The 20,669-nt window shown below is 36.0% G+C and overlaps 1 protein-coding gene across 2 annotated transcripts in view; it reads left to right on the top strand.

Moving 5' to 3' along the window:
- Arhgap15 (Rho GTPase activating protein 15) overlaps positions 1-20,669 on the top strand; it is a 639,204-nt gene that overhangs the window by 500,609 nt on the left and 117,926 nt on the right. For both annotated transcript variants that reach the window (XM_013030066.1, XM_013030068.1), the window contains one exon: positions 9,383-9,517. In XM_013030066.1, the coding sequence (XP_012885520.1) occupies positions 9,383-9,517 (135 nt within the window). The remainder of the gene's footprint in view (positions 1-9,382; positions 9,518-20,669) is intronic.

Below are 20,669 nucleotides of genomic sequence, written 5' to 3'. Positions count from 1 at the left end.
TTATTTCCCTTCCCCTCCCCAAATTAGAGAAGTGTATATACAAGATGCAGGGGACCAGAATCAAATACAGTGAAAACAGGAGTTATACCATGGGGGAGGAACATACAAAGAAACAAAAAAATCACATTGTACATTATAAATACGTTAGAAACAATAGAAAGAAAGAAAAAAATATTTGTGTCCCTATCTTGGGGTTCATTTCACTTAACATAATCTTATAGCCTTTGACCAAGCAATTTTGAATTCTAGCTTCAAATGCTTTTTCTCAATATAAGTAATTGTTTTGTTCTAAACACACTCATGTGTTGCTTCTCATATTTCAGAGGCATAACATTGCCTTTATGTTGAGGAAATTCTTAGATATATTACAGAAAAATGTCATTGTCTTTCTCTACTCCAAAGCTTTGGAGTTTGTGATAGCTTGGGCTGCCAAAGTACCACAAACTATGTGGTTTAAGCAACAGAAATGCATTTCCTCACAGCTCTGAACCTCAAAGTCTGATTTGAGAAAAGCATCTGGTTGACATCTAAATCTTTTCTCCTTTGCTTTTAGAGAACTAGTTCTTCTGTCTTCTTCTCCTCTACCTAGAGTGTGTCCTAATTGCTAGCTGTAAGGAAACTAGTCCTGGACTGGGACCCACCTGAGGTTGTTTTAACTTAATTAACTCTTCAAAGGCCTTATTGCCGAATAATCACATTTAAATTTCTGGGGGTAAAACAATATAAGAATTTGTGGATTGAGTTGGAGGAACAAAATACAGCCCATATCAGGCATTATATGCATAATTTGAATGAAATTATTGTTCTTTTTTTGGCTCTCTTTATCCTTGGATTAGCAGACCATAATTAATTTCTGAGGAAAGAAATAATGTGTAAAATGTAAAGAACGTTATCAATACTCACTGTGTGTGTGTGTGTGTGTGTGTGTGTGTGTGTGTGTGTGTGCACATGCACATGTGTGCATGCTAGTCCTGGGGCTTGAACTCAGGACCTGGGTGCTGACCCTGAGCTTTATTCTCTAGCACTCTACCACATGAGCCAGAGCTCCACTTCTTGTTTTATTGGTAATTTCTTGAATATAAGAATCTCATGGACTTTGCTGCCAAAGTTGGCTTCGAACCACCATCCTCAGATCTTAGCAGTTAGGATTACAGGCATGAGTGCCCAGCTGATCAATACTCACTTTACTAATTTATTTTGTGTACCTAGTGATGCTTCCTTTGAAGAATAAAAGCAGCTGTAATAACACTAGCCTTAAAAAGTGTATGTCACAATGAAAAGAAACAACTTCCTGATTAATAAGTGGGCTAAAGACTTGAAGAGAGACTTCTCTAAAGAGGAAATAAAAATGGCCAATAGCCACATGAAGAAATGCTCAACTTCTCTACCCATAAAAGAAATGCAAATCAAGACAATTTTGAGATTCCACCTTACCCCATCTATCTAATAACAACTGATGCTGGGGAATGTGGCTAAAAGGGAAGCCTACTGCATTATTGGGAGTATTAACTTGTTCAATCACTTTGGAAAGTAGTATGGAGTTCCTCAAAAGACTTCACATGGAGCTCCCCTATGACCCAGCAATCCCACTTTTGGGCACTTACCCAAACAATCACAAACAAGGCTATATACTAAAGCTACCAGCATAACTATGTTTATCGCAGCATTATTTGCCATAGCTAAGATATGGAACCAACCCAGATGCCCCTCAGTAGATGAATAGATCAAGAAAATGGAATTCTATGCCTCCATCAGAAAGAATGACACTGCCCATTTGTTAAGACATGGAAAGATTTGGAAAAAATTATATTCAGTGAAGTAAGCCAGGCCCAAAGAAACATAGGTCCCATGCTTTCCCTTATTTGCAATAATTAGTAAATGTCTAGGATAAGCAGAAAAGCTCAAAAGCTATGTACATTTGACCATATAAGATGATGCTAAGTGAAATGAAACCCAAGATAGAGACACAACTGGTTTTATCTTTCTTGTTGTTGTTTTTAATGTACTTATAATGTAACATGTGACTTTTAAAAATTTCTTTGGTATGTTCTTCCCCCATGGTATAACCTCTGTTTTCACTGTATTTGATTCTGGTGCCCTGAATGTTATATATACATTTTTCTAATTTGGGGTCTGAAGGGAAATCACAAAATTCTGAAGTAAGGTTACAGGATGACCCATTGTAACAATAAGATGTACAAGACACTATGTTGAAAATGAACTTTACAATTTCGGGGGTGGGGAGGGAAAAGTTGGGGAAAGAACAGATGGTAGGGGAAAAACAAATGAGGAGATAACAATGCTCAATAGGAAATGTACTCATTACCCTGTTCATGTAACTATAACCCCTCTGTACATTTTATTGTAAAAATATAAACAAAAATGTATGTCACAATGAATGCTATCCAGTTTCTGTTTATTCCATTTTTATTTTATAAAAAAAGTAAGTAAACAAATTAACTAGCCAACTGGCTGCCTTTTGCAAGGTCCCACTCCCAATGAAGCCTACTAGTTACAGCCTAAGTGCCACAGATAGATAGAAGCTTTAGCCAGGATCACATAGAACAGTGTTGCTTTGACACAAGCACCAGTTTAAGAATCTATCAGAAATCAGATTGAACTGTCACGAAACCAGCACCATAGGAAAGTATGCGTGCATTGTATGATTCTACCAACTTCCTCTTGATTCACTCCTGTAAGCACTGAACACCAGCTATATCCCTCTAGATAAAGAGTATCATTTTATCCACTTTACTATCTAATCTTCCAGTTTGATTTTATAGCCAAACATATTATTATTTTTAGACTGATAGCCCCTCTGCTATCTCTTTCCTTCATGAAGTGACTTTCATGTACCAGCAGGCCTTTTAGATAAGGGTCCCAAATGGTCATCTGTACCGGGAGCAGATACTACATCCTTTTTGAGAGGTTTGAAATGTAGTAGATTCTTGTTACTGTGTTAATGAAAGTAGAACTATTTTATTCTCTACATATCCTGGGAAAGTTGGTATGTACTTTCCTCTTTCTTTTAAAATACAATAAAATAATAATTGGAATGAGATTTAAAAAATGACATAAAATGATTTCAAGTTTAGGGAGCATTCATTTTTCAACACACAAGGATTTTTTTTCTCTTGTGTCAGTTAGTATTTTGTTCTAGATACTTTGAGTTATGCACAGCCACATTTCAACTAACATCCAGTTAAAGCAGGGTGAGCTAGTTAAGATCACACCTCACATTGCAAATTCTGGACATACCCATCTGTATGGGCAGAAATTATAAATTATATAAATATATAACTGAAAAGTGATTAATCTTTTCGTTATATGAAAATGCTCATTTTCTTTAGAAACTGCCCATTGATCTATTATTCACAAAAATCCAGCTTTCAATTTTCATTTTCAAGAAATTTTTGTTCCTAAATTTTCTTAGGAGCAATAGTCAATTTTTTCTTGGAAATATAATTTTTGATTATATTGGTAAAATTTTACCTTTAAATTAAAAATGCATTAAGGATCTTTAAGAATGAGCATTTCGCTGGGCACTGGTGACTCAAGCCTGAAATCCTAGCTACTTGGGAGGCTGAGATCTGGGGATAGAGGTTCAAAGCCAAGCCAGGCAGGAAAGTCCATGAGACTCTGATGTCCAATAAGCTCAAGTGATAGAGCACTTACCTTAAGCTGAAGAGCTAAGGGACAGTGGTGCCCAGACCCAGAGTTCAAGCTCTATGACCTACAAAAAAAAAAGATCATTTCAAGACAGCTTTGTTTAAAGTAAACATGAAGTTTTTATATTTTTAGTGTGTCTATGTACATGTGTATGCACATGCACGTACAAATGAACTCAAGGTCGTATTAGTATTTGAATGCTTTAGTTTATCCTGTCTTCAATTCTGCTATGTGCCAAGAGCCATGACCAAAGTCAATTTAAAATAGCTTAAAGAGCGGGCAAGGAGAGTTTAAGACAGATTATGACTATAAGGACTATGAATATTTTAATTCAACCAGACTTTCTTCCAGCATTGAACCTCAACCTGTGAAAGTTTATTTGATTTCATATAGTAGATTGCCTCACACTGATACAAATTCTCTAAAACCACTAAGATGGTTTACAATGTTTGCTTTGTATTTCTGTGGCCTTCATCTCTTCATCTCTACTGTATTTTGCCTTTTTTTTTTGTTTTCATTTCCCATCCCCATCAAAGTGGCATCTTGAGGTATTTGTTTCATTATGCCCTCAGATGTTTCCAGGTATGTTTTTCCTTCTGAAACCAACAACTATTCTCTATATCATGACTTCACAAAATATCACTAGATAAACAATGAATTAGTGGCAAATCCAGGCCTAGAAGGGATGTTTCACTCATAACTCTTTTTCACTCTATCATATTTTCTCTGCACTGTATCACAACATAACAATTTTCTCCATCTCTGCTCTTCCCCTAATGCAAGCTCTTTTTTACTATCAATTTTTAAATATCTATTTATATATAAATCTCAGTCTTATTATCAATGAGTAATTACTAAAATTGGTGTCAATTTATAGGTAACATACAGAGCTTCAAGTATAATACTTAGGAATAAAATACAAAAGTCCCTACTTTTGATGTCAGAATCAATCTAGTACTTGGAATTATTGTTTATTTTCATTTTCCTTTTCTTCTGCCATCCAAGAAAATGTGTGTAAATTGGTTTCAGATACAGTGGGGATGTAATGGCTCCTTATTCTGATTTCATCAATTATCGACCATGGAAAAGTTACTTAATCTGACATTATCTTATTTTGGATATCTGTGAAGTAGATATTTATAATAGTAATAGAATCTATCTTATAATCTTACTGAAAAAAATTAGATTAGATAAAAAATGTGAAATGCATAGCATAGTCCTCAGTACAGTTAAGCATTATAATTGCAAACTAATGTTTCTGTTGCAAACTACCCAAATATAGTTATGTGAATTTTCTTCTGTAAACGGTTTTAATTCTGTCAATAATTAATAATAACTAAATCAAAAGTACATATTAAGATAATCTTTTTGCTTATGAGCTTCATTCAAGAATTGATTTTAGGGATTATTCATGTAATATTGGGGAAAATAATATTTCCAGCAAGTTTAAGAAATATTTTGGATGTCTTCAGTTGTTAAAAACTGGAGATATTAAAGCAATCTAAGTGTCTTATTACTAGTATTCAGGTCATGTAGAAATGGGAAGTCTCAGTATAATACTAATTGCTGCTAAAAACAACCAATAGGATATAATGTACTTGTGGTTATAAATATTGGGTCTCATTTCTACTTGAACCTTTAAAGCAATTTTTTGTCACTACAATGTGATAACATGATTTTTGTGAAACAGTAAAAGACTGAAGCCTGTCAAGGTGATTTTGATTTTAGATTTTCAGATGTGTGCTGAAAATGGTTAAGTTTGCAAAATGATCTCTGTACTCGATGGGATAACATTGTTTGTTTTTATAATATACAGACTTTCCTTGGAAATAAAAGATGAAACACAAAAAAAAAGAAATCAGAGAAAACTTTTAAGTTAAAATAGGTCACATTTTCATCTAACAGGGAAAAAAAGTAAACAGTATGTATATGTATAATATTTTGGATCCTTGCCCAGTTAAGGTGATCTTTATAAACCAATATTTATTGAGCAATTGTACAGAGCCCAACAGATCCTATTTCAGTGGTTCTCAGACAGGAGCAATTTTACAGTTCCAGAAGATATTTGGAAATATTGAGTTATTTTGTATCAGCATCAATGGGAAATGCCACTGGCATCTAGTGGGTTGGACCCATTGTGCTACTATAGTGTCCTTGAATGTACAAGACATCCCCCATTAATAACTATCCATCATAAAATGTCAATAATGTGTCATTAGTGTTATCTTAGAAAGGGAAAAGTATAAGATATCATCACTGCTAATAATCTTGTTCTTCAATGCTTGTTGGCCAGGTATGGTGGTATGAGCCAATAATTCCAGCCATTCAGAACAATCTGAGCTTGACATTGGGGAAAACAAAACCTGCAAGAGTATCCAGAAAAATAACAAACAAACAAAACAACAAAAGCCCTAAAGCAAACTAAGGGCTAGCAGCATGGTTTAGTTGTATGGTGTCTATCTAGTAAGTGTAAAGCCTTGAGTTCAAACACCAATGCTGAAAAAAAATAATGTTTATTAAATAATGCAAAAGTATTTGTAATGATGCCCATTAATGTTGGGACAGCATTGTGATTAATTCCTCTTTAGGAATGACTAGCTTTACACAAAGGTGTGTACATATTATTTAAATATAATTACACATTATTTAATTACATATTACATATGTAATTTAAACATTACATATGTAATTTAAATATAATTACATATTATTTAAATATAATTATGTGTTTAAATAAACCTCATTGGTCTTAAAAATGCCTTTGTATCTTCTAGGTCACCAGGGATATTAACTCTAGTTATTTAAATGTTAATACAAAAATAAACTATCCTATTCAAAATAATAATAATTCCAACCCCTATGCTATTGTTTATTTGAGGTACGTCTTATAGGTTAAAACTATTTTTTTCTTTTTTTTTTTCAGTCTTGGGGCTTAAACTCTGGGCCTGGACACTGTCCCTGAGCTCTATAGCCCAAGACTAGTTAGTGCTCTACCACTTTGAACAACAGTGCCACTTCCGGTTTTCTACTGGTTAATAGGAGATAGGAGTTTCACCAACTTTCCTGACAGGTTTGGCTTTGAACCACGATCCTCAGATCTCAGCCTCCTGACTAGCTGTGATTGCAGACATGAGCCACCAGTGCCTGGTTACTTTTTCTTTAAATGTTGACTTCATATGTATCTATGGAGGGAATGCTGGCTTAAGTGATATGAGTACATATTGGTAATTCAATATATAACACATTAAGTGGATATGATGAAATGGTATTTACTAATTGGTAAACTTTCTTTTGTATACATTGAAATATTCCATTTTCACACACTGGAATTAACTAGTGATATAAGTGGAAATGACTAATATTAATGACATTTTCCTCTGACTAAGCAGTTAACAATTGTGTTGTTGAATTCTCTTCTCTTTTTCCACCCATGATCATTTTCCTTCAGCTATTTCTAACCTATGTATCAAAATAGGATTCATGTTGGACTTTTCTGATCAATTTTTTTGGTAGTAATACGTGTGTGTGTGTGTGTGTGTGTGTATGTGTGTGTTATATGTGTGCAATTGAATGTATATGTGTGTTTAGGTTTCCACTTAAAGTTCAGTGCCAAAGCTACAGTACTTATACATTTTCTAAATGTGTTTTAAGCAATAAGTTGTACAACATTTTTAGAACATGTGTTAAGCTATTTCTCTAAGAATGAAGCTCTTAACAAAACATAAGCACTCTGCATGAGATCTTAGCAGCAAAGTGCTTAAAAGATAAAGTAAGAATTGGTACCATGGGAAGAACACCAGCTGTAGAGCGCACAGGTCCATTATGAGAAGTATGGTAGTGGGTAGGGAGAAAATGATTTAATCAGGAGTAAAACCAATTTTATTATAAGGGCACGCAGGGGGTGTGGCACCATAGTGAGAGGGACATTTCAAAATATCTGACAGATTTCAACAATGTGAAAACCCTGTTCTTTAAAGTGACAGTAAACCCCATCAGGTCTCCCTTTTTGATGCTATTGTTAACAGTTGACTGTTTAAAGCTGGCCTGCTAAGATGCTGTCGGCCTATTTCAATAGTGGGTAGCCAAATAAAAGACTAATTGTTGAAATACAATCAATCAAAAATGATTGCAGGGCAGAAAGAAGGTCTCCTCTGCTGATTTTGTTGTGGATCATATTATTGTGTTATGATTGAGATAGGAATGAGGATTGAAAGAAGAAAATAGCCCATCTGAAATAAACAAATCCACTTCATTTCCTCCCCCACCTTTTTTGTTTTTTCAAAACATGCTACTGAGAAGGAACATCACTTATCAGCCTCGGAAATAATAGTCCATTAGGAATAAAAAGGTTTGGTAGTGACTTGGGCTAATATTTTTTAAAGGATATGAATACGATTAGCAAAACAGCTCATGCAGAGAATCCCTACAGTGATAGTTCTCAGCTTTTCTTACATTTTTGGTGCAAAATGATCCTAGGCATTCATAAAACTAACACTAAGAGGGCATGTGGTTGTTATCTTAAGACACCAGTAACAAAACAAAATTCCACTTGACCAAATAACCTGTTAAATACTTGTCAGACTTCTCTGCTTTTTGATTCACTCACAGACCATCTCAAATGATTAGCTTTAATTTTCCTTAAGCCCAGAATCCAAAATCTTTTCCAAGTTGCCCGTTGAAAAACACAAATCCTTAGGATCCTTAGGATCAATAGCAATGCCTTTTTGTCATGTTTCCTGCTAATTGCCTGGAAAGATGTCACTTTCAGATACAAATACCTCCATTTCTTGTGTGAGAAAGATTCCAGACTTTCATATTAAGGGTGAAAAGGTAAATGATAATTGTCTAGCAGCCCTTATTTCTATTAAGATTTTCTTTTTTGGCAAATACTGTCTTTAGTATTTCTACGTTTCAGTTCAGTCAGAATTCCCAAGCTAACATTTCTGGTTTGTAAAGAGTTGGTTAGCACTTGTGGGTTTGTCCTCAGTGAGCTATCATTTTTTGACAGCTTTGCATAGCCTATTGTAGACCAACAGGGGTCTGTCTAATATTGTTTCTCGGCACATTTTCCTCACTGAGATGAAACTAAAAAACAAAAACAAAAAAAAAAGATTTTTGAGGCAGTAAGAAGGAATTAATATCCTTTCTTACTCGGTATTCTATTCCTTGCTGACTCTATATTCAGGAAAAAAAAAAGGAAAGGAAAAAAAGTGTTACCCCTTATTCCCTTGTACATAGCAAGGCTAACTCATGTAAAGCAATAACTCATTTTCTATTACCATGTTTAGCATATGTCTCCTGTTGGCTCAGCAAGGCCTTTAGGCCGGTCCCTTGAGCCGACCATCATTGGCAAATCTTAGCCCCTCGGCCTCAAAACCAAATAGCTTTGAATCATGTTGAGCCGTGATGCTAATTTTCATACTGATGCATTATGGGAATAAACGTATCTGACATACTGTGTCAATGGCACTGTCTCTTTGTGTCTCTTGTTTTGTGTTAGCTGCATTCCTACAGATGGTATTCCATTGAAAATGTTCCCTTCCTAAGGAAAAAGGAAAAAAAAAAAAAAAAAGCCATGCACAGCACCAAACCTCTAGGTACAGAAGGCTGTTAACGGTTGCTGATGATAGTAGGCAAACATTAACATAATAATTAGTGTCTTGTAATTGTTTCATTAAAACCAGTTGTTCCATTTCTCCTCGTGTTTTCCCAGAAGAGAAGCTGAATTTGGACGACAGCCAGTGGGAGGACATCCACGTTGTCACTGGAGCACTGAAGATGTTTTTCCGGGAGCTGCCTGAGCCACTCTTCCCTTACAGTTTCTTTGAGCTGTTTGTGGAGGCGATCAGTAAGTACCTCACAAAAGGAGCTGCTGGCGCATTAAGGCTGGCACTCTGGAATTATTAAGTAGATAATAAGAATGATAATAATAATCACAGAGAACAATGTTCCGAATGTTTCATTATCTGTCTTTTTTTAAATGGCCTGTTTTGTATCTGGCCCTGTAATATCTGAGGGTTTTTTTTTTTTGGTTTTGTTTGGAGGAATTATTTAGAAAGAATGGAGATAAAGCCCTATTAAAAGTTACCAAATTCTCAAGGGAAAGTAGCTTCTCATGGAATCTTTAAAGGGTTACCTTTTGAACCACTTAGTCCCTGACTCCATTCTTTCAGAATGAGGACAAAGAGATCTTAAGAAGGAAATGTAAGAATCTTAAATAGTGTGATTTAGGAAGTATGTGATAAATCATCAAGTGAAGCATTGTGTTCTGTTGGCTCATTCATTCTTCACTCATCAACCTAGAAAATATCATTTACTGAGGATGACTATAAATATCAGATTAAGTGATGGCAAATTTCTTCTAATGGGTGACTTAATGAAGGGTAAGTAAGTTATGTCACTAACTACTCAACTATCCAACTCTATGAAGCTTCCTTTCTCTTTCTTTTCCTTTCATTTTCCTAATGATAAAATAGATACATAGTTAGGTACAAGGAAAGGAATCAGTGGATGAATGAATGAGTAAAAACTTTTTCCATGTACAGGAAAAATAATTGATATTTTTGAGGTAGTAAGAAGAAGTTAATTTTCTTGCTTGCTTAGTATCCTTCTACTAGGAAGGATCCCTGGAAAAGCAACTACAAGGCTGCCTCTAATCTTAACATTTTAGGGTACATTTATTATAATTGTGACAGCTTGGAAAAAAAGTTTCCTGGCAAGCAAGGTGATAAAAGGAGGAACGACAAAGAAAGTAGAAAAAAAAAACAAAAGGTAAAACTAAAAAGCCTATTGGCCTGGAGCTCAATTAAAGTCCTAAGGAGAAAAATCTCCATGAACATAATCTCTATATAGGCGTTGGATCTTCCATGGCTGTGTGTAGGGTACTCATTAGTATGTCGGGAATTTGGGGGAGCCCAATTTGAAGAGCAGCCCTCAATATGCTCTTTGATTATATTTTTCATTCACAAGGAAGCAAAAGTTTTTACTTTCCAGGATCTCTTAACTTCATTAAAAATAATGGTAACTGAAATTCAGTCTCCTTTGGGATTCTCTGTATGGTCCCTTGCAGCCATCCTCCCCAAGGCAATAAAAAGCAAGTATAATTTCACCCATAGATTCATATATTTCTAGGGATCATATGATATTATCTTGAAGAAGTTTGGGCCTTAGCATTAAGATTGTGGATTCTTAGAAATATCAGAGAAATACAGGTGAGATACTTGGATGGAGCATTGAACACTAATAGTGTCTGCTACTGCTACAATTAGCAAGGGGAGAGTTTTCCATTGAGATTTCTCATCATTTTGCTCTTGCTGAAACTGCAGCTATTTCATATTTTATATGAGAATACTTATCCATCCTGCTAAAGTGAAGTGAGAAAATACAGATACATTGGAAGCAAAAAGAATTCTGGTAGGAAAAAGTCTGTGAGAAAATAAGAGGTACAGATGATAACAGTTTTTCTCCAGGTGAGTTGTATTAGGAAAGTAATATGAAACAGAAGAAATGAGAGTTTTCCCTTCATTCTTGTGTTAATGTTATCATTGCACATTCCAAAAAGAATGAACAGAAGGTATTTTGTTTTAAAAATAGTTTTTTGGACCAAAAACAAACATTAATATCATAAGAATCTGTGATTGCCATAGTAATCTCATCTGATAAGACTCAATGAAGTAACAAAATCACTCAATTTTGTTATATATTTCATAATCAAAGTACTAAAGTTATTGATCTGAAATTCTATATTTGAGGGTCAATACAACTTGATCAGATGCAGATTATTCCACAGGATCTTAACCACTGATGACAAAGATTTAATTCTCTGTTCAAGACAAGGAATATCAGGGGTATTTTCTGATTGTGTCTTACTGAAATTCATGTGTTGAGATCTAATATCCAAGGTGATAGTACTGAGAAGAATGGTGTCTTTGGTAGGCATTTGGTACATGAGCCAGAGCATTCTTAATGAAATTAGTGACTTAATGAATGAGGCCTAAGAGAAATCTTCTCTCCATGTGAGGACACAGCTAAAAGTCATCAGTATCAAAGGTAGAAATCATACTAGAGCACTAGAAACAAGTTAAGCTAAAAACAAAATACCTCTCTCAAAATTGTAAGTACATGTATAACCAGGCCCAAAGGAAGCCTGGACTGCTTTGTATATCATAATAAATCTTATAGAATCTATGCAGGAAGAAGTTAATCAAATCCACTCATGAGGTTTTGGCTTTATAGGATAAGGGATACAATAGTTAAGTAAATTCACAAGGACAAGAACATGTTTTCTGGATAGATAACTTTTTGCCCTCAATGTTGTGCACTATTGGAGGGCTTGCCCTAACCAACTGGATTTCACAAGTGCTCTCATCAGCCTATGGCACAGTAAAGAATGTCAGGTAGAGATGTTCACATCCCTACAGAAAAAGTCCAGTCCGTTTCTTAGTTTATCTTTCTTATCCTTGCCACTCTGTCTGCCTTGGATGGCTGTTCTAAGAGAAACTCCACATCTTTCATGGCTTCATTTTGGATAGGTCAGTCCACTCTGGTTCCATCTATTGCTACATTTCCTCCTTTCTTCACCCTTCCATCTTGGAGGAGCCAGAGTCTATCTCAAGTGGCTGAGTTCTTAGTCTGTTCACCCTGAGCTTCTTCATCTGGATAATAAGTCCTGTACATTAAATTATTTATCTGTGTAAACACTTAGGTTTCTGTTGTTTGGTGCATTGTAAACAAAACCTCATGCCTAACAATGCCACATTCATTGTATCATGACATGATTTCCCTTTTCCCTCTCACTACCTATGAGCCAGTTGCGAAGTCTTAACACTTTTTATTTAGTAACTAGTTGAGAGATGAGTTACATTTTCATAGCAAAGTCAAAAGGTAAATTGATGAAATGGTGTTATATATCCAACTAGAATTCCTTGTATCTGAGAAAGATATGTTGTTTCAAGTACAAGTAATTAATGACCAATGTGCTATTTACATTGCTTTTAATTCTCATTATATGTTAGAAAGTTATTGTACACTCCAAGAAAATTGAACAGAAGGCATTTACTTTTTAAAATAGTTTTTTGGATCAAATACAAACATTAATATCATAAAAACCTGCAATTGCCATAGTGATCCCCTGTCTGATAAGACTCTTGGAAGTAAAAGAAAAAAATCACTCAATTTTGTTTTATATTTCATTATCAAAGGAATGAGGTTATTGATCTGAAATTCTATATTTGGGGTCAATGCAATTGGGTCACCTGTAGGTTATTTCATAGGAACTTAACCCACTGAGAACAAGGACTTAATTCTCTGGAAATGACTTGTACTGAAGGCCTTATTTGTACTGTAAATGTGAACTTGGTAGAAAAACACAGCTAGAGACATTTATGATACATTGTGCCATCTTATAACTAGAGGCCTGCATGGGGTCAAAGCATTTCCAGTAGAGCTAAATCCTGGGAAATGTGCTCAGCTTATCTCTATTCTCATCGCTTTTATTCTGATAACTTTACAGATCAAAAGGAGACAACAAGTAGTGTGTATTTTCTGTCTTAATATCTGCATCTTCTGTGAGTTCCTGGGAAAGAAAAAGAGAGGAGAAAAGCTCGTTGGCATTTCTCATCATGGTCTTTCAATCTCTGAACTAAAATTAGTTGGCACAGTTGAATTCATTTCTGGAAGTTCTAGGGGAAAACCCACCATATGCCCTTTCCAGAGTCTTCAGAACATTTCTCTTCCTCCACCTTCCCAGATACCCATGCTGGATCAGATTCTCACTTTATATCACTCCAACCCCTTTGATATTCAGGTCTCCCACTGCCATTCTTCCATCTCATCTTACATTCTTTCTTCACCCAGTACTGGGATTTCAACTCAGCCTCAAACTTATTTGGCTAGCTTGCTCAGCTGGCATGCCAACATTTAAACCACATCCCCAGACTAGAGTTTTACTAGTTATTTTGGAGATGGTTTTTACAGCGTTTTCTGTATGGATTGGCTTCAGACCATGACCCTTTAGATCTCAGACTCCTGAGTAGATAAGATTTCAGGCATAAGCCACAAACACCAGGCTCATCTTCCACTTTATAGAATTCTTGTCATTAGACTGGACTTGCCTGGATAATCCAGGAAGATTTCTCCATGCCTGGATCCTTAACTCAGTCACAACCAGAGTGTCCCTTTATTCATACAAGTAACATGTTCACAGGCTCCGGTAATAAGATGATAGATGTGTTTTGTTTTGTTTTTGTGCCTGGGACTTGAACTTAAGGCCTGGACTCTCCCTATGAGCTTTCTGCTCAAGGGCAATACTCTACCACTTCAGCCACAACTCCACTTCTAGCTTTTTAGGTGGTTAATTGGAGAGAATAGTCTCACAGACCTGGCTTCAGACCATCATTCTTAGATCTCATCCTCTGCTTTTGAGAGTCATTTTTCCACCTGCCACACCATGATTGGGGAGCACCTGTGCAAGTCACAAATGCTGACAATAATTCACCCATTTTCATCTTCTTTCACTCAAAAATATCATTATTAGAGTTCACATGTTAATATAAAACTATGTACTGATCAGTAAATGAGAAGGATGACCTCAAGTATTTAGCTACAGATTGTAGTATCTATTACCTGTGAGGGACAGCACAGTGATCTTCCTTAAACCTGGATGAAACCTCACTTCCAGAAAAGCTCTGATCATTTTATTCACCTGACCTTCATCTCAACTCTTTTGTAATCACACTAGAGTGTGAAGAATTGTACATTTCTACATTTGCCTTTCATGTGCAAATATAATGGGATATTTTCCCCACCTCTCAACAAGATGTCATATATTTTCCTCTATGGAAATGGTATCAGTGCTGACTCTGATCAAAACAACATTATGGCACTGGACATGGAGCTACAAGCCAGTAATCCCAACATTGGAGAAGCTGGGATTTGTATAAGTGGAGGATCACCAGTTTGAGGCCCGCTTGAACTGTAGGGTAAGACTTTGTCTTAAAACAAACAAATAACAACAACAAACAAAAACACACTATGGTTCCAATTTCACCCTTTTTCATATATTTATAGTTTCCTATGTAAAATAAACATATATACATGTATAATGTCTATTACTGTGCATGTTTGTTATTTGTACTCTATTTATTATACATATAAATGTGTATATATCTCTTTATGTATGAGCATGTGTGTGTATATATAAATTTAGAGACTCGGTAGGACTGACAAAGTGATATACCAATGATGTTTTATATCAATCTTCCATTTGACGGCTGGAGCATATATGCATTGAAGACAATATATTTTAGAGCCTAGTTTTTGTGAATGCTAAGGAGTTAATCAGTAAAACAAACCAACAACAAAAAATACATCTGAGTTGTTGACTGAGCCCTATTAAGAATTAGGCTATTAGAACCAAAGTTAGAATACAGCCTAAGTCTTTTACCAAACTACCTTTTCCACATTCCTATACTTTTTCTCTTTGGTTATCATAATGTTTTATCCTTAAAGTAAAATTTCAATGGGCAATTGAGGTGAAAAAACAGTCAAGTATATTTGAAAATATTTTCTTAACTTTATCGTGCCCTTTGGTCAAACTATTTCTGATGCATCATCAACTCCATGATGACATTCTTTGAGAAAAGAAACAGCTTGTAAGGGCACTTAACTTAAAACAGTTGCTAAACATAAAAGCATGATAGTGATAAATTACCTTAAAACCAGAAAATGAAAAGGCAGGGTTTAAAGGGTCACCATAAAGAAACCAATTATGTAAAAGCAATATAAGTATCCTCACTGGACACAGTGGTTCAAGTCTATAAACCTAGCTTTGGGGAGGAGAAAACTAGAGGATTATAGTTTGAAGCTAGTTTGGGCAAAAAATTCCCTAGATGCTATCTCAACCAATATCTGGACATGGTAGTATATGTTTGTCTTCCGAGTTATAGGAGGGGGATTATAGGGATGATAATTCTGGCCATCCCAAGCATAAATACCAACACCAAAAGATATGGCTCAATTGATAGAGTGCTTGCTTAGATCCTGAGTGTAAATGCCAGTTCCAAAAAAAGTACATCCATCCATCTATCCATCTATCTATCTATCTATCTATCTATCTATCTATCTATCTATCTATCTATCTATCATCTATATATGTATGTAAATTTTACAGAGGCTTTCTAAAGTTGCTACTTCAAGCTAATATTCCCACAGACTTGGACTTTTTGTTGTGATTATTTCCGTGTGTGTGTGTGTGTGTGTGTGTGTGTACTAAAACAGAAAATTTTATAGTGGATGCCTAGCTTGTCTCTTAATTCACTCTAATTATATTCACAATTAAATTGTAAAAAGAAGAGTAGACAAGAGCCAAATGGCTTGCACAGGTGTCTTTTTGAAGTAATGGTTTAGTGCTAGATAATAAACAACTGGGCCTCCTACTTAACTTGTCTTAATGAAAAGTCCTTAATAAGTAAAACTAGAAGGTGATGCAGAATAAAGTTGGGCTTTGACTCTGAAATTAATTGAGTGTGAGTCAGCGGGTCGATTAGAAAATGTGGTGCTTGTCTTTTTCGCTTTTTCTTAGACATTTTTTTAAACTTGTACTCCTTCTTTCCATATCAGTGAGAAGCCAGTTTTCAAACTTTTCAAAGCAATAAATGTTTTGAGCTGAGAGATTAACCAGGAAGCACTCATGAGTCAGATTCCTGAGAATCCCTATCCCTAGTATGGGCATTCTTTTGAAAAATATAATAGCAAAATGCAGTGTCTTTTCAGTGCTTCAGTAGCAAACAGTTATCTTGACCCAGTCCTGGGATGCTGGATTTAAGCCACTGGTTTTCATGTACTTATGTTCACACAAATTGCAATCATCACTGATGGACCTTCCAAAGCATCTCTCATGCAACTTGTCCTAAACTTTTGACTTTGCCCACAGCTCCAGGAAAACTGTCTCTCCTACTTCAATACAGTAATTTTCTAACTACAAATTGAGGCAGATGAATGTAACTACCTTTATTTCATTTAGAGGAAAATCTAAACTACTCTCAAGTTCTTCATAGCACTACAGGATCTGATCACCCTTAAGTTTTCTACCTTCATCATAACTTCTCTGCATTGCCCATCACATCCCAACCCACTCAGCTCCTTGATATTTTCCCAAAATTCCAGGCCTGATGAGGGGCTTTGTCTGCCTCATTCCTCTGCTGAAAAACACTTCTTCTGACTTCCATTCACCTGCCAATTGTTCACCAAGGTCTTTACTATTATCAGCTAAGCTGTAGTTTCTACCTGCATTACACACCAATTCTTCTCAAATTGGAGGGGAAATAGTATCTTTCCCATGGAGATTTTTCAAGTGCTAATCTTGTTACAGTACTATGTACAGAGTTTCAGGCACATAGGATATTAGCTAGAATTCTTATGACAGAGTGCAGTCAGACTATTGTCTAAAGAGTATGGTTTCAAAGGACATTTTTGCCCATTCTCAGTCATCTTCCCTATCCTCCAGTAAAGCTATTTCAAGTGATGCATGTAGCTGTCTTCTTTCTATTTCAATATTTTGCTTCTAGATTTCCAAACAGCATCAAACATGTTTAAGAGAATATTATAAGATATTCTCTTGTTTCACAACCCAGTGAATCCCATTTTCTTTCTTCATCTCATGATATTTCTATGTTCTGCAAGAGAACAACCCCACTCCAAAGGGTATACATCTTAATCATAACCTGGAGGCTATCCAGTGTGATGCTGCCTTGGTCCTGTTAAACATTATTGTAACATTCACAATAATGAAGAGACAATTCCAAAGTAATGCCTTCTCCAAGTTGAGAAGTTAGCTGGCTTGGCTTGTGGAGATACAAGTTGACTGGTAAGGTGATAGGTGAGAGGCTGGGAGTGTGGAAGGAAAGGCTGTGGACTAGCCTGTGAAAATGCTTGTACCATTGTAGACATGTCTCACAGAAACAAAAGTTCAAAGAGTTATCGACCAAAACCTAATCAATAGACTCTACTTATAGTCAAAAGACACAGGAACAGAAAAATACACATGTATGCATATACTCATTCACTAAACTCAAAATGTTTTATTTATCATATGTACACTCTATTTTCAATATGGTCAGTTTTCTTTTAATGAATGAATTCTGTCAAGAGATTTCTAATATAACCCAGCCATGAGCTATTTTCAAACTGCCATGAAATGAGAATGGACCCTTTACCCCTATTTCTCTTGCTTACTTACACTCAGTCACATGATAGGGTGGTTAGCCTTGATTGGAAGAAGAGAAACCAGCAGCCAAGAGCAGAAAGCAACCATGGCTTAAACTGTTTCTTCAAGCTGTTTCCTTCCAATGTTTGTCACAACAACACAAGTAACTAAGAACACACTCTCAAATTTTCTCAAGAGCTCTGCTTTGCACTAGTTCTCTGACTGTCAATAATTTTTTTTCTTTGAATAGCTTCCAGGACTCTCATGAGCTCCCTGAAGAGTGGCATCTCTTCATTTGGCTCACCCCTTATTGCTCTGCAGAGTTAAACTCTAGATGCAATAACTACTGAGGTGCAATCAGTTTCCAAGGGGAAATTGGTTCAGGTTGTCTCAGTGGAATATCCATGTTGAAATTGCTACATGGTTTAGAGAATGTGATTTTTTTTCTGAATTATTGACTCAGACATTTTCTATTTATACTTCAAGGAAAAAAAACTGGACAATTTTTTGTGAAAGAAATATGGAAAGTAGCTACATTTCCCACATGTATCATAGAAAACAAGTAACAGGGCTGGTATGGAGGAAAATATGGTAATAGACTTGGAAAAAAGTAATATGATTGGAAAGATGGAGGTAAACATCTTTTTTAATGTTTGGTGGTTTTTTTTGGTATTTGTTTTTATTTTTTGGGGGGGTCCGGTCGTGGGGTCTGAACTCTGGGCCTGGGCGCTGTCCCTCAGCTCTTCAGCTCAAGGCTAGCACTCTACCACTTGAGCCACAGTGCCACTTCCGGCTTTTTTCTTATGTGGTGCTGAGGAATCGAACCCAGGGCCTCAAGCATATAAGGCAAGTACTCTACCACTGAGCCACCTTCCTAGCCCCTTGTTTTTTGTTTTCTAATCCATGAAGTAGCTGGGTGCTGGTGATCCATGCATATAATCCTAGCTACTCAGGAGTCTGAGATCTGAGAATTGCAGTTGAAAACCAGATTGAGCAGGAAAAATCTGTGAGATTCTTAATTTCAATTAACCACCGAAAGGCCAGAAATGGAGCTGTGCCTCCAAGTGTTAGAGTGCTAACGTTGCTCGCAGACAAGACACAGTGGCCAGGCCATGATCTGAAGCCCCAGGATGGCACAAACACACACACACACATATGGGCATATGCACACCCACACACAATCCATGGATTTTTAAAGTTATATTTGATAGTATGAGTTTTTTCCTTCCATTGGCTTATGTGTATATATATTCCACTTAAATGTGCAGTTCCTCCCCTTCCTAACATTTCATTTTATACAACACATTCATTTTTTTTCTCCAGAAACTAGAATTCTGAAAGGTCAAATGCCTGAGGCCCTAAATCCATGATTACCTTCTAACCAGACAGTCAGTTCTTAAGCCCTTCCTCTTGTTCTTCTCACCTTGAGTGTCCAGTAAGTGAAAGGTTGACCCTTGCACATCTCCAGCCCATTCCTCTGCCAAGTAACAGATTGAAAGACATAATTAGTGCCATCTGTCCTGATATTTCAGGTGGATACTGTCTTACTAAGAGATGAAAGCAATAATCTTTCCAACTCCTTTCTATGCCCATGACTCTAAACACAATAGTAAGATTGCTAGATACCGTGTAGACATTATTCTCTGAATTTCTAATTGGTACTTGGAAAAGAACCATTATCTTACTGAAATATTCTTAGAGATATTTCTCTCCTTTTGTGCTGTGTTATAAAACTTCTTTCAGAAAAATCAGAGAAAAACTATATATATATGCACACACTCACAAATATATATATATATATATATATATATATATATATATATATATATATGTAAAACGGTGTGAGTATGGGGGCAGTGGAATTCTGGTCTTTAACCTCAGGGATTGGGCACTGTCCCTGAGCTTTCTTGCTCAAGGCTAGTGCTCTACCACTTGAGCTATAGTTCCACTTCAGGCTTTGTTTGGTGGTTAGTTAGAAATAAGAGTCTCGTGAACTTTTCTGCCCAGGTTGGCTTCCAACCTGGATCCTCAGACCTCAGTCCCCTGAGTAGTGAGTATTATAGGCATGAACCACCAGTGCTTGGCTTTAAATTAGATAGTCTTAAGCAAATATTACATCAGGGTGTTGGGAGAATCATGAAAAACCTCCTCAGAAGGTTCCTGAAAAGACTTCACATAGAGCTCCCCTATGACCCAGCAATCCCACTTTTGGGCATTTACCCAAATATTTACAAACAAGACCACACTAAAGCTACTAGCACAACTATGTTTATTGCAGCATTCTTTACCATAGCTAAGATATGGAACCAACCCAGATGACCCTCAATAGATGAATGGATCAAGAAAATGTGGTATATATACACAATGGAATTCTATGCCTCCATCAGAAAGAATGACATTTCCCCATTTGTTAGGAAATGGAAAGGCTTGGAAAAAATTATATTAAGAGAAGTAAGCCAAGCCCAAAGAAACAAAGGTCCCATGGTTTCCCTTATTTGCAATATCTAGTATATGTATGAGTCAAGCAGGAAAGATCAGATAATGTGATGTCAGGAAAATGAACCCTTAGATAAGTATTTAAATGTTTTTTTCTTTCATGTATTTGTTTCTAACTCATTTATAAGATTATTTCTTTGTAGCTTTGTATGTCCCTCCCCCACAATATAACCCCTGCTTTCACTATATTTTATGTCGGTGTAATTTGTGGAGGAGATGGGGAAAAACAAGTCGTTTAAGGATACAGGTGGAACCGATGCAACTATGAGAAGTACAAGTTGTCATGTGGAAAACAAACTTT

Source organism: Dipodomys ordii, unplaced genomic scaffold (genome assembly GCF_000151885.1).
Source record: "Dipodomys ordii isolate 6190 unplaced genomic scaffold, Dord_2.0 Scaffold126, whole genome shotgun sequence".
Classification (NCBI taxonomy): domain Eukaryota; kingdom Metazoa; phylum Chordata; class Mammalia; order Rodentia; family Heteromyidae; genus Dipodomys; species Dipodomys ordii.
This window is presented reverse-complemented; position numbering and strand designations above follow the sequence as displayed.